Raw genomic sequence first — 15263 nt, 5'->3', positions numbered from 1 at the left:
CTTGAATTAGTTGGTGGATATAATTACTTGATTCATTAATTGACTAAAGCCAGAATCAAACCCAGAATTCTATATCTAAAAACGGCCATGTATCCCTTCCGTTAGCCCGTTTCCATCTTAGACCGACATTTTGCATCATAAATCAAAAACTATTGTATACATAAAATAAATAAAAATCTGTTTTAGAATTTACAGGCAAAGCCCTATCATATTATGATACCCCACTTGGGATAGTTGTCATACTTTCAAACTTGAAACACATTTTAGTTTTTTTTTTGTGATGTAGTCTCGGTTTTCGGATTTTCCCCTTTACTGGTGCTATAAGACCTACCTACCTGCCAAATTTCATGATTCTGTCTACGGGAAGTAACCTATAGGTTTTCTTGACAGACGCGACAGATGGACGACAGACAGACAACAATGTGACCCTATGAGGGTTCCATTTTTCCTTTTGAGGTACGGAACCCTAAAAACAAACAAATTTTTCCTCTTTATAATATTAAAAGTATAAATATTTAGTGAAACTAGGTAATAGATAGAAAAAAGTAAAAGTAACTAGGTGAAAGTGGATAAAACGAGGAAAATTCTACAAATATTCCAAAACGGGATAGTTACTGGAAAATTCCAGGAAAAGTTGGAATGTCTAATAGATAAATTCCATTAAAGGACACATAACTGTAAGAGAAGTTATTAATTTATAATAGAAACAAAATTGCAGTAGACAATTATAGTGTGAGAACCAGTTACAGAATAATGGAGTAATTTGTACTTTCTTCAATCGATACTAAATCTTACGAAGCGATTTGCCGCCTCGTTTCTAATTCGAACTGCTAGGATATGGAACGTTCCTCCGGCATGATCTTTTTCCACTTTTAATATGGGTACCTTCAAGTCAATAGTGAATAGGCTTCTTCTTAGCAAGCGCGCTTCATCTTAGGCTGCATCCTCAAAATTCAAAATATTTTTATTCAATTAAACTTTTACAAGTGCTTGTGAATCGTCAAAAATCTACCACTGGTTCGGAATGCCGTTCCTACCGAGAAGAACCAGCAAGAAACTCGGCGGTTGCTCTTTTCAAGTACATATTCAATTTACAATAATATGCCATACTGTATACAAGCAATTGCAGCGCCGTGTATTGCTGGAGCGAGTCAAATCCAAGCTTTTTTGTCATTTAGATAATCTTCGATTAAATCTCACTTAAATGCCAGCAGGTTTGATTGCAGCCAAGCACTAGGTAATTAAAAAAAAGATTGTAACAATGATTGTTTCTTGCTGGTTATATTATAATTGAAGATTTACACTAATAATCCATACTATCCATATGAAGTAAGTAATATTGTTAATTCGAAAGTGTGTCTGTCAGTCTGTCTGTTAGCTTTTCACGGTCCACCCGTTTAACTGATACTGACAAAATTCGGTACAGAGATAATTTATGCCGGAATATCAAAGAGTTTCAGCGGAGGTTTAACGACCCATTCGTTAAACCGATTTTGAAGAAAATTGTAGAGTTCTATAGATTTTAAAAACCTTAATCCTCGCAAACGAAGTCATGGGCATCAAAAACAAAAACCAAGACAAATCATTTATTCAAAATAGCTAACATTGTATGATGGTATCTTTTTGCAGGTCATAAATTGTTAGCTTTGTAAGATGATATAGTGGTTATATACGTAAACTTAAAACTAAAGTTACGAGGATTCCAAACGCGCCCAGATCTGAGAATCTCAGATAATTAATGATATAAACATAAACTAATTAATAATTAATTATTATTTACCAAAAAAATGTAGCTTAACCTTTCTACAAATACCTATCTAGTTTTAACTTTCCTATATTGACAAATCACATAACAAATACTTGTTTGTTTGCACATGTGAGCAGTTTGTGGACCCGACTCCTGGCCTACAGCCAATGCCAAGGTTGTATAAAAGCTCCCTTTGACTAGATTTACATAAATAAGTCTGTGACCGCTGTTGGGACGGACGGACGTATGTACAATTTTTATATATTTACTTTTATAGTTTAGTGGAAAATTTTCGAAAAATATTCTCTTCAATTTTCCAAAAAAATATTTTCGGGAATTTTTTGATTATTTTGGTTTCTGTCTAAATTAAAATTACACATATTTTTTTCTAATAGCTAGTTACCTAATTATTGTTTTGGAAAATTGAAGTAATTATTATTTACAATTTAGACTTATCCAATAAAAATATAGTATTTTGATTACTATTTTATGTCCCACTATTCGAATATTAGTTGACAAATTAAATTAAATTAATTATTATACCTAGTTATAAACATTATTTAGTGCAAAATTAAATTCTATGAAAATTTTTGGAATGCAGTGCGCAATTTCATTAATTCATGAATTCATAATTCATTGCAAAAACTGTGTATCAATAAAAGGTCCTGTTACCTTTTGATAAATAGTTTAAATTCAGATGATCTATATAAAGTAACATAATGATATTTAGTTATAAGTACCTATATAATATAATATTTTAAGAGGGGTCTCTCCGTCACTCGCTCCATACAAACGTAGTTCGTCTCTCATTGGAATACTAACCAATCATACTCAATGGAATTTCGTAGAAACGTTCCGGGAACTAATATCCTATGCCTGTGGTTTTCCAGATTTCCGTTAAAATATTCGGTTTCAAAGTTACGCGGTCTTAAAATTTTCATACAAATCTTTGAGCCCCTGTAATTTTAAAACTACATATTTTTAGAAAAATCTAAAACACCACAGACACAGATATTAGTTTCTAGAATATGTCTGCAAAATTTCATGGACTTTGGTTGCTTATTATTCAAATGAAATTGGAACTACGATTGTATGAAACGAGTGGAAACGAGTTACGGAGAGAGCCCTGTTAAAGCAATCACTTGCTTCAACTACTAAACTTTTGTTAAAACAAGTGTAAATTAAAAATTTATAACACCCCCGACAAGTGAAGGTTACAGCAACTAGAAAAGAGCTGATAACTTTCAAACGGCTGAACCGATTTTCTTCAAATAGCTGAGAACACTCTCGATCAAGCAATCTTTCAAACAAAAAAAAAACTAAATTAAAATCGGTTCATTCGTTTAGGAGCTACGATGCCACAGACACACAGATACATAGATACACAGATACACACGTCAAACTTATAACACCCCTCTTTTTGGGTCCGGGGTTAGTAAAACTTACACTTCTCGGTTCACCTCTACAATGTAGAACTCTAGAATTTCGAATTCTAGAATTTCTAGAGTCTCTTTTGAAATTTCTAATACCTAGGTATTCTTCGCGCATCCATGCAAATCTTTGCAATGAAACATGACAAAGTATGACGTGGTATGACTGTTTGTACACAGTATACACATCATTGTACATGCTTACTGCATGCATACTTGCTGATTCTTCTCGGTAGGAAAGGCATTCCGAACCGGTAGACTATGTCCAGCAGTGGACATCTATCCGTTGATAAATTAATCATGATGATGCATCCAATCCAACGCAAAACAGTACCGCCGGGACTAATTGCTATCGAAAAGAGCAGACGCCGAATTTCTTACTGGTTCATCTCGTTAGTGACAGCATTCCAAACCATTTATGGATCACTTTATTTAGTTTACTAGCTGTGCCCGCGACTTCGTTCGCGTGGAATCAGCGCGCTTTATAATATAGCCACGGACGCTCAGGCGCGAGGCGTGTAGTACGTACTCTGTTCGTTAAAAATGTTCGCCGTGATTCTTTAAATTGACATAACTTTTTTATTTATTAACCGATTGACATGAAATAAACACTAAATGTTAAGTGAAGCTTACTACAATATATTAGTGAAAACCGTATCTAAATCGAATAAGCCGTTTCTGATATTAGCGTGCACAAACACACAGACAAACAGACAAACACAAAAAAAAAATTACAATCGATATAATAACAACCCCTGCTACATTTTTTTTATATATTTCCATTGTACAGACACCACTTTTCTACAATTTTATTATATGTATAGATTTAGCTACTAGCTGATGCCCGCAGCTTCGCCCAGTGTGTCCGATTTAAAGTGGGATTTTTTTAGGAATTGCCGTTAATTATGTATGAACAGTTATGTTATTTTGACGTGATTGTCCAGCATATAACCACAGAACTTGTTTCGGAGGCCGCTGCCCATGTCAACGGTATTCGTCTAACGGTCTAACTCTGATGCAATGTACCTATAACTACTTACATACATAATGTATTGATGACTTGTTGACTCGGCCGCGACTCGGCTCGGCTGGCCGATTACAAGAACCGTCTCAGAAACCCCTTCCCTTAGAAACCTAATTCAAAGTCAAAATGACATTTATTCACAAGTGTAAATTAAAAATTTATAACACCCCCAACAAGTGAAGGTTACAGTAACTAGAAAAGAGTTGATAACTTTCAAACGGCAGAACCGATTTTCTTGGATTATAGCTAAGAACATTCTCGATCAAGCCACCTTTCAAGCAAAAAAATTAAATTAAAATCGGTTCATTAGTTTAGGAGCTACGGTGCCACAGACAGATACACACATACACAGATACACACGTCAAACTTATAACACCCCTTTTTTTGGGTCGGGGGTTAAAAATAGGTCCCATTGCGAGCCTAAACCGCTGGGGTTAGAAACTTGAAATTTTGATAGTAGGTTCCTTTTATAAAGTAGGAAGGATTTTTTTAAAATTTCACCCCTAAGAAGGGTAAATACTAAATAGGGTATAAAAGTTCGTATGAAAGTCCGTCATTTTTCAAGTTAGGTATTTCCATGAAAATTGGTACTTAATTACTTAGGTAAGTTGTCTGTTAATAATTGAGAATGAAGAAATACCTTTAAGTTTCATGGAAATTTTGGAAATTTCACCTCTAAGAGGGTAAAACTTGTAAGAAAGTACTCGTTTTAAGACCACCCAGCATTCATCTAACGGTCTCTCAATGTAATGTATCTTATTACCTACATACCATAAAAGTTATATTATATACGGGGCTAGTTAACAGTAAATATAGTAATAAATCAATGTGAAATTAATTACATGTTCGAAACAAAATCCGTTTTGATTGAACGTAAAAATTGTAGTACCCAGGCACGCACTTTTGGAATTCATTAGTTTAATTGGACTCTCTCATTCACTGATTTCTGAGTGTGATTGTATAATTTTTAGGGTACCGTACCTCAAAAGGAAAAACGGAACCTTTATAGGATCACTTTGTTGTCTGTCTGTCTGTCTGTCTGTCGTGTCTGTCAAGAAACCTATAGGGTACTTCCCGTTCACCTAGAATCATGAAATTTGGCAGGTAGGTAGGTCTTATAGCACAAGTACAGGAATAAATCTGAAAAACCGCGAATTTGAGGTCACATCATTTAAAAAAAATTTAAAATATTATGTTTCAATTTTCTAAGTAAGATAACTATACCAAGTGGGGTATCATATGAAAGGGCTTTACCTGTACATTCTAAAACAGATTTTTATTCATTTTTATGCATAATAGTTTTTGATTTATCGTGCAAATGTTGGAAAAAATACACGAGTACGGAACCCTCAGTGCGCGAGTCTGACTCGCACTTGGCAGGTTTTTTCCGTCGAAATGGAGTATACTCAACATGTGAATACTTAATTATATTAATATTTCAAAGATGCACTTGAAAAATATCTTGTTCTGTAGGCATCTATAATAAGTATCTAGGTATATACCTACATATTATGCCCACTTCATTATAAACTAGAGGATGCCCGCGACTTCGTCCGCGTGGATTTAGTTTTTTATAGATCCCGTGGGAACTGTTTGCTTTTCCGGGATAAAAAGTAGTCTTCTCACTCTGAGAGGAGACCCGTACTCAGTAGTAAGCAAGTAATCCATACTGTCTGTCTGTCTGTCTGTCTGCTACCTTTTCACGGCCCAACAGTTTAACCGATTCTGACGAAATTTGGTTCATGGTTAGCTTATATCCCGGGGACGGATATAGGCTCCTTTTTATCCCGGAAAATCAAAGAGTTCCCACGGAATTCCTAAAAACCCATCCGCTTAACCGATTTGTATGAAAGGTACCGATACCGAGGTACCTAGTTTGCGTCCCTGTAATTAACATAAGCAAATTTTTATCCCGGAAAATCAAACAGTTCCCACGGGATCTTTAAAAACCTAAATCCATGCGGACGAAGTCGCAGGCATCCTCTAGTAGGATAATAATGATCATGATGAATTAAATTCCGTAGGGTTAATTGGTTACCCCAATAAATATATCATTGTTATTTTTCATTTGTTACAGATAATTCAAAACCATGATGGCGATAGTGAAATTCAGCACATTACTGTTGCTGTTTACAATATCACAATACTGTGTAGCTGATGTATTAAGAAGTAGGTATTTTATTCTTACGTTTAAAGTCCCCTTCGCAATTTGTAAACTAATACGACAAATGACGCTTATGATATTCTAATTGCGCTGTGGCCAGTATCATTTTCACAGGTTTACATAAAAATCTTTGCTTGAAAGTGTTCAGTTTAAGAAATTAGTCAAAATAATGAGTTTGACGTGAGTTACTCACAAATTAGTCGATATTATAACTAACTAGCTGATGCTAGCGACTTCGTCCGCGTGGATGTAGGTTTTAAAAATCCCGTGGGAACTCTTTAATTTTCCGGGATAAAATAGCCTATGTGCTAATCCAGGATATTATCTATCTCCATTCTGAATTTCAGCCAATTTCGTCCAGTGATTTTTGCGTGAAGGAGTAACACACACACACACATACATACACACAAACTTTCGCCTTTATAATATTAGTGAAAAGTGTGATTTCTTAAACTGGACCCTTTCAAGTAAAGTAAGATTTTACCAACGTCCTGCAACTACATACGTAATCAGCACTAAATAGTTATCTTACATGAAATAATTTGGATTTTAATCATGTATTGTCCTCTTCCAGCGGCCAGGCAGCAAGGTCCAGCCAGCATCTTCACCCTAGGCAACGGCGAGCAATGTCAAGGCTCCGACAGGTCCACGGGTGGAGTGTGTTTGTTAAGAAACCAGTGTAACACTCAAGGGGGGAAAGCGATTGGTTATTGTGGAGTTTTCGGCACTTGTTGCTCTTGTAAGTACCGAAAATCTTCTTCATCCTATAATCATCATTGCCCTGTTCATTCACTAGACAGCACGGGTCTCCTCTCAGTTTTGACGTGACATCGTCTTATAATTCGATAGGGCCGGCTGCACGCACGAAAAAACATGACTCATGCGGCGTTACCTCGCTCTGAGGCGTTCCATGTAAGGCTTGAAGTGCAAGCGAGAGCGCGGAACGAGCGACAAAGAAGCACAATCGGCCTTTGTTGTCACGTTCAACTATCGTCAGTAAACCTACTTTACAGACAACCAATTTTTTTTTTATAAAGAATATTAGCCATGCTGATCATGACTAATACTCCCCTTTCCCTTCCAACTAAGCGTTAAGCTTGTGTGAGGAGTGGGTACAACAATAGTGCAACGGGTGGGGTTTGAACCGCCGACCTTTCGGAATTAAGTCCGCTCCTATAACCGTTGAGCTATTGAGGTTACATTAACTGGATTGCTTTTGAAAGTCGAGCAAAAATTCAACTTATGTATAACTATTGAACTTCAATCCTATAAAATTGTCCACAGTAAACGCCTGCGACATAAGAACCAACACAAAGGTGGCAGTCTTCATCAACCCTCCACTTGACAAGGAGTCCTCAGGCCTCGAGTGCTCGTACAACATCGAGATCGCCAACAACAATGTCTGCCAGATGAGGATCGACTTCGAGACCTTCAACCTCGCACCTCCTACCACGGTGAGCTTCTTCTTTTGACCTGGGTTCTATCCAGCACATAGACTTTGCCCATCTGTTGTAAGAGTGACTGGCTAGTGCAGCTTCGTGTCACGTCAATCCAGCTAGCCAGAATCTAAGTAGGCAACTCAGTCGATGAGGGTTTCAAGGAGTGTTGCTGAAGAGCCAAGTAGGTGGGCGATAGGCAGATCCACTGCATGTAAGCTATGTGTTCCGATATCTCGTCGCTCTTCTTGTATGCTTTGCATGGATAGCATACGTCCGCTGTTGTATGTGTTCGTACAGCATTGACATTGCCAACAACAATATCTGCAGATGAGGATCGACTTCGAGACCTTCAACCTCGCACCTCCTACCACGGTGAGCTTCTTCTTTTGACCTGGGTCCTATCCAGTACATAGACTTTGCCCATCTGTTGTAAGAGTGCTTGCTGGTGCAGCTTCAAGCCACGTCAATCCAGCTAGCCAGAATCTAAGCAGGCTATTCTATCGATGAGTATTTCAGGGAGTATTGCTGAAGAGCCAAGTAGGTGAGCGTTGGGCAGATCCACTGCATTTAAGCTTTGTGTTACGAAGTCTCGTCGCTCTTCATGCAAGTTTGCATGGATGGCTGAGGACATCAGCCTGCGTCCACTGCTAAATGTAGGCTTTTTCGAGATTGCGTCACCAAACACGGTTCTTTTCATCTACCCTGCCACCTTCTTAAAATCACCAATCCCGTGGGCTGGAGGTCGTCCTATACTGTGGCTACCAGTAGACAGCCTCCAATCCTACAATAGAATACATCTGTCCCAGCGGCCATTTTTTTTAAGTAAACAGGCATACGCTTTACTGCAATCACACCAAATCGTAAGTGAAGATGCAGTTAAGATAGTCCGCGCCTGCCTTAAGAAAGATGCTTATTCATTATTCTTTTGAAGGTCCCAAAACTGTAATTGGTGGAGAAACCTGAAGTCAGAAGGGTTCCATATTCTAGCAGTGCATTTTAGAAACGAGGAAACGAATCGTAAGACTCTATCCAAAAGTTTGTAGTCAAGTGCAAGCCTGCCAACTATTAAAAGAGATATTTTTACCTGTCGTCTTCACAGGTGGAACCAGTGGAAAACGTGACCCAGAGGCCAGGCTACATGTGCAAGAACGATATCTTCCGCGTCAGCAACCTGCATGGCAACTCCGAGTCATTGCCATCACTATGTGGAGATAACAGTGGCCAACACAGTAAGAATTTTTCTTTTTGAAGTAAATCAGGTCCGGCGATACTTGTTCGTATTGAAAATAGCCACCAAACATAACAGCTCTTTTGAGGATGCCATTTTTTATCAGGACGTTTTCACTTTACCAAGAAGGACTTGCATAGATACTTCATACTTGGTGCATTTAGCATCTTCACATCTCATTGAGCTATATTCATTACTCTGGTTGGTGAATATAATAATTAGAGTTTTCTAGGGTTTACCAAACAATTAGTCAATTAATGTTGACTTGACTTAACTTAACTTGAGGTAACGTTACAATTGGCACGCTTAATTAAAACTGTCACAACTATAGGTTTACAATTAATTACATTACAATTAATCTCTTTGAAGTCTCAGTAAAACTTTGACTTTTGCTTTAACTGTCTATTACATAGTGAAACTATTGCAATTATAATTATTGCATTGTAATTATTGTATTAATTGCACTAAATGTTAACAAGAGCACCATAGTTTTATCTATACTCTATACTAATATTATAAATGCGAAAGTGTGTCTGTCTGTCTGTCTGCTACCTTTTCACGGTGCAACAGTTTAACCGATTCTGACGTAATTTGGTACATGGTTAGCTTATATCCCGGGAACGGACATAGGCTACTTTTTATCCCGGAAAATCAAAGAGTTACCACGGGATTCCCAAAAACCCATCCGCTTAACCGATTTGTATGAAAGGTACCGGGGTTTCTTTATTTATTTAAGGGCTTTGATACAATCAAATAGTTCCCACGGGATCTTTAAAAACCTAAATCCACGCGGATGAAGTCACGGGCATTCTCTAGTTCATTCATAATTTTGGCAATGTTCCTTTTGAATGATTGCATTTGATTGCAATGGAAGTAATAGTAATTGGTTTCCAGTGTACGTGCGCGTGAACGCCAGTATCAATGACCGGTCTGTACGCATGGACTTCAAGCTGGCTGATCGTATCTCGCAGCCGAACCTGCCGCAGGCCACCTGGAAGATAAAAGTCACACAGCTTGAGTGCTTTAACACGCTGGGGTAAGCATTTCAACATTTGAACCAAAAGCTTAATCCATACTAATATTATAAATGCGAAAGTGTGTCTGTCTGTCTCTCTGCTACGTTTTCACGGCTCAACCGCTGAACCAATTTTAATGAAATTTGGTACATACAGAGTTAGCTTACATCCCGGGGACGGACATAGGCTACTATTCATCCCGGAAACTCCTTTAAGTTTCCGGGATGAATAGTATCCCGGAAACTCATCCCGGAAACTCCTTTGAGTTTCCGGGAGTTTCTTGCTGGTTCTTCTCGGTAGGAACAGCATTCCGAACCAGTGGTAGATTATTTTGACGATTCAAAAGCACTTGTAAAAGTTTAATTGAATAAAAATAATTTGAATTTGAATATCCGTTAAAATGATTTGTATGAAATTTGGTACAGAGGTAGCTTCCGTCCCGGAAATTGACTTCGGGCAACTTTTTATCCCGGAAAAGCAAAGAGTTCCCACGGGATTTAAAAAAACCTAAATCCACGCGGACGGAGTCGCGGGTATCATCTAGTTTGCTATAGTCCGCTAAACCAAACAAATCTGTATGATGCATGCAGCATGCGACATGCACCGCCCGCCCTCCCACTGATAATCATGCAGGAAAAGCCAGCCACCAAGCAAGCAATACGCACCACCACCACGCAGCACCACACAAATCCCAAACCCACTCAATTTTGAATGGTTTTGGGATTCGTTGTTATTGTCGTACCCAATCCAGGCGTGGGTACGACAATAGTGCAACGGGTGGGGTTTGAACCGCCGACCTTTCGGAATTCAGTCCGCTCCTCAACCGTTGAGCTATCGATGCTCGAGGATATTTTTGTGATGATGTTTTTACTCTTGACAGCAAATACCGGGATGGTATCCTGGACGCCATCACCGCCGCTCTCCCCGCCACGCCGTTCACCACCACCGCTGACCGGGATGAGTATTTAATTGGTGAGTTAATAAAACTAGCTGATGCCCTACACTGACGCTGATGCGGACCCTTCGTCCAGGTGTGTATTAGATCGTTAGATCATCTACCTACCTGCCTTTCATGATTCTAGGTCAACGGGAAATACCCTATAGGTTTCTTGACAGACAGACAGACAACAAAGTTATCCTATAAGGGTTCCGTTTTTCCTTTTGAGGTACGAAACCCTAATAATGGTTAATAAACCTTTATTTGCAGCACCCCCTGGTTGTCTGCAATACTACCCCGACCGCGCGGGTTTCTTCGAGTCGTTCAACTACAACCGCGGCGCGGGCCCTTACATCGCCAACATGGCGTACGCGACCTGCTTCAAACGGTCATCTGACGTGTGTGGTATCAAGTAAGTTTTCTATTTTTAACCCCCGACCCAAAAAGAGGGGTGTTATAAGTTTGACGTGTGTATCTGTGTACCACAGTCAATATTAGACTTGCATTAAAAGTATGCTCCTGGCAAAAGCATATTACACAATCGAAGATTATGTACCTAAATGATAAAAAAAAGCATGGATTTGACTCGCTCCAGCAATGCGCGGGGCTGCAATTGCTTGTATAGTATGGAATATTATTGTAAATTGAACAATTGAAAAGACCAACCGCCGAGATTCTTGCTGGTTCTTCTCGGTAGGAACGGCATTCCGAACCAGTGGTAAATTATTTGACGATCCAAAAACACTTGTAAAAGTTTATTTGAATAAAAATCTATTCTATTCTATTCTACAGGTTGACAGCAGCAAGTTTCAACATGGCCTACCATGACGATAGCAACTTATACGTGGACACGGATTGCAAGGCGAACCCATTTGTCCAAGGCCAACCCCAGTCTGAGGACTACATATTCATCCCTGAAGCCCAGACTGCAGACGGTCTGAGAGGATCCAAGTTCTGTGGCAACAGCGCCGCCGACGCGATCATTGCTTGTGAGTATTGCTACTAGATGGCGCTGTATGCATTTACATCACACTTATGGAGTTTTTATTCTCTTATTTTCGGTTTTCGCAGAACGAAGAATCTAGCTTTAAATAGTCCGTCCACCCAGGAGGAGGCCTTCCAACCCTGTGACTGTATAGGGCTTTATAAAATATTAGAGAGGCATATTTAACTTTATCAAAAAATTCAGAATAGGTAAGCGTAGGATTTACTAGATAGCGCTGCATACTTTTACATCTCGCTTTATTAAGTCTATGGAGTATACAATATGGAGTTTTCTTGTATTTGAATGTTCTAGTTTAGCTTCTTCAAGCCCTAGGGTTTATCAGAGAGCCAAAGGTTCATTCATGAAGCTTAGCAAGCAAGCCCAGGTTGGTGACGCGTCCCTGAAGTAAAAAAAGCCTGCGACAATGATACCCACCTGCTGTTACTTTACCAGTAGATAATAAAGATTATCGCAAAGATTCGTCAATCAAGAAAAAATGTAGTGCTTGCTGCGCTCGTGTTTTCATGACAAAATTATTTCTTTTACACTGTGTATTCATAATATTATGATCTAAAAATTACAGCAATGTGTCACAGAAGCTAAAATGCCCATCCACTTAGATTGGGAGTTGGGACCTTAGAAAAAATCTATTTCAATTATTTTTACTAGACCACCAAAGTTATGGACCTGTCGTTTGGCATTGCATGGCATTTCCGCCCCACTACTGAGTACGGGTTTCCTCTCAGAATGAGAAGGGTTTAGGCCATAGTCTGCCACGCTGGCCCAATGTGGATTGGCAGACTTCACACACCTTTGAGGACATGGAGAACTCTCATGCATGCAGGTTTCCTCACGATGTTTTCCTTCACCGTTAAGCAAGTGATATTTGCTTAAAACGCACATAACTGAAAAGTTAGTGCGTGCCCGGGATCGAACCCTCGACCTCCGATTAGGAGGCGGACGTTCTAACCACTAGGCTCTCACAGCTTTTTTCTAACCACTAGGCTCTCACAGCTTTTTTCTAACCACTAGGCTCTCACAGCTTTTTTCTAACCACTAGGCTCTCACAGCTTTTTTCTAACCACTAGGCTCTCACAGCTTTTTTTTGACAAGTTTATGACAGCAGGACCTGTCATTAACTTGAGTCAATATTGCTTAACCAACTTAATCGGTTTTTTTCTTTGCAGCTACACCACCAGGACCTCTGTACGTGTATTTCCACAGTGACAACTTGGTGACAAAGGATGTACCAGAAGCAGGCTACCGATTTTCATACAATGTTTTAAATAACTGCTATGTTAAGTAAAACGCCATGAAACGTTGAAAACTGATGATTTTTTCTTTGATTTATTGATGAATCGATTTTACTATGATTCATGATTTTTTGTAACATTTTTGTTACAATTCACTTTGATAATGAAACACTATTGGAAAAATAGAAAGCAATACTTAACTTAAAATCAAGAAAAATAAAAATTATTTGTATAATAAATGGATTTGTATAATAGGAAATATTATAGAAGTTTATTTAAAGCAACAAAGGCAATGTAAGGATGACATTATTTTTGAGTAAAAGATGTTAATTAAAATAGATATTAAAATTCTTGGCTGATATTTTTTTGTATTCAAAATGATGTCTTTCGACTGAATAAGTAGATTTAAGTTATACTTAGGTTAGTTTAAGATTTATGTAATAATTTGATGCATTTATAATTTATTAATGAATTAAAATTATGAGAAATAAACATTTTGAAGTTATATTTGGTGTTTTATTTTGGGTCATCATAAAAATTATCATATCATCCATATCCATTCTTCCATACTAATATTATAAATGCGAAAGTGTGTCTGTCTGTCTGTCTGCTACCTTTTCACGGACCAACAGTGTAACCGATTCTGACAAAATTTTGTACAGGGTTAGCTTATATCCCGGGGACGGACATAGGTTACTTTTTATCCCGGAAAATCAGAGTTCCTGCGGGATTCTTAAAGACCCATCAAAGATATGAATTAAAAAACAGACACCCAGTTTATACAAAAATTTTATTAAATAACTTGACCGTAACTGGAAGCTTTATATTGAGAGTAGCATTTCCGTTTCCGTCGATTTCATGCCAGTTTTCGTACTTTTATTGATGTCATATCCGGTTTTGTGGCGCCACCTGGCGGGGTCGCGCTCAAAGTTTTCGTAAATTGCTCAGCGCGGCCATGGCTTCATTGGCGTTTTGTTTGCCGTCGAAGCAACTTGCAATCAGTCAACACGAAACGTTGCAAGATATTTTATTTTATTTTATTGTGTGGTACTTTATAAAGTGAATTTGGTGAATAATTCGCAGTAAGTACTTATTTTTAATTTATATTACATTATGTAAAATGTAAAATATAATAATATGTACGTGATCAATATTTTTAACGGTTTGTCCGTTCGGATCACAGTACTTTATATTTATTTGCCAGAAGGTAGTTATTAAAAACTTTTCGTACTTGAGACGATGTAACAATTAGAAACCGATTATTAGAAATGAATTTCAAATATTTGAAATTAATATTATTAGCTAAAATTTACCTTTTAAGTCTGTTACAATATGCTCATTTTATTGAGAGGCTACATGACGATAGTTATGACCCCGATTGCATTTTGAAATGAATCCTCTCGGATTTATACGAGAAATTCTTTTAAGATTATGATACGTCTTTTCTAGTTATTATTATTGTTAATTCAAATTGTTACATCGAATAGTAATGAAATTACAGGTAACTTTTATAAAAATAAAAATATCACACCTGACGATCATCAGGATGAAATCGAATAACAAAGTTCGTGTTTAGATTTTACTTTCAACAGGTTCTAACCATTAATTAACCAGGTTCCAGGTTTTTCAGGTTTAGCTAGCGCATCTTGGTTTTTACGTGTACCTACACAGTACATTAAAAAGTCTTTGATAAAACTCAAGGTTCATAGACCTAGAAACAAACAAAGAGGTAAAAAAGTATGATACCTTGCAATTTCTAGCAGATAAAGCTTATGCAGCTATCACATACTGCATAAACAAAAATAAGCCTAGGTTTTCCTAAAAATTGTGCTTTCTTGACTTTATTTTTATTTGTATATAAATTAACTGAAAATCAATATTAACTTAAATAATAATATTAAATTAACTAAAATATTGACTGAAATCAATAATCAGACTTCGTCGAGTCTTTCCACAATTAGTGGGTAGCTACAGCATAGAAGGTATTGCGATGCGCTGCGAAATTATCACGAGCCAGGTGGGTCTTTTGGTTACATCCAT

General features: G+C 37.7%; 2 protein-coding genes across 2 annotated transcripts in view; one reads left to right on the top strand and one right to left on the bottom strand.

Moving 5' to 3' along the window:
• Positions 1-6294: 6294 nt before the first annotated feature.
• LOC123879170 lies at positions 6295-13314 on the top strand. The gene is made up of 9 exons (XM_045926753.1): positions 6295-6370; positions 6940-7104; positions 7650-7819; positions 8904-9033; positions 9927-10068; positions 10929-11020; positions 11256-11397; positions 11778-11974; positions 13158-13314. Exons 1-9 carry the CDS (start codon positions 6295-6297, stop codon positions 13274-13276), a joined length of 1233 nt encoding a protein of 410 aa, XP_045782709.1. The 3' UTR covers positions 13277-13314.
• The window catches only part of LOC123879156 (proteoglycan 4), a 56890-nt gene continuing 51046 nt past the window's right edge, over positions 9420-15263 (bottom strand). Inside the window, exon 21 of the transcript XR_006798957.1 lies at positions 9420-9430. The gene's annotated coding sequence lies outside the window, so the exon portion shown is untranslated. The remainder of the gene's footprint in view (positions 9431-15263) is intronic.

Source organism: Maniola jurtina, chromosome 27, assembly GCF_905333055.1.
Source record: "Maniola jurtina chromosome 27, ilManJurt1.1, whole genome shotgun sequence".
Lineage (NCBI taxonomy): Eukaryota > Metazoa > Arthropoda > Insecta > Lepidoptera > Nymphalidae > Maniola > Maniola jurtina.
Note: the sequence above shows the minus strand (reverse complement) of the source record. Positions and strands in the feature narration are given on the sequence as shown.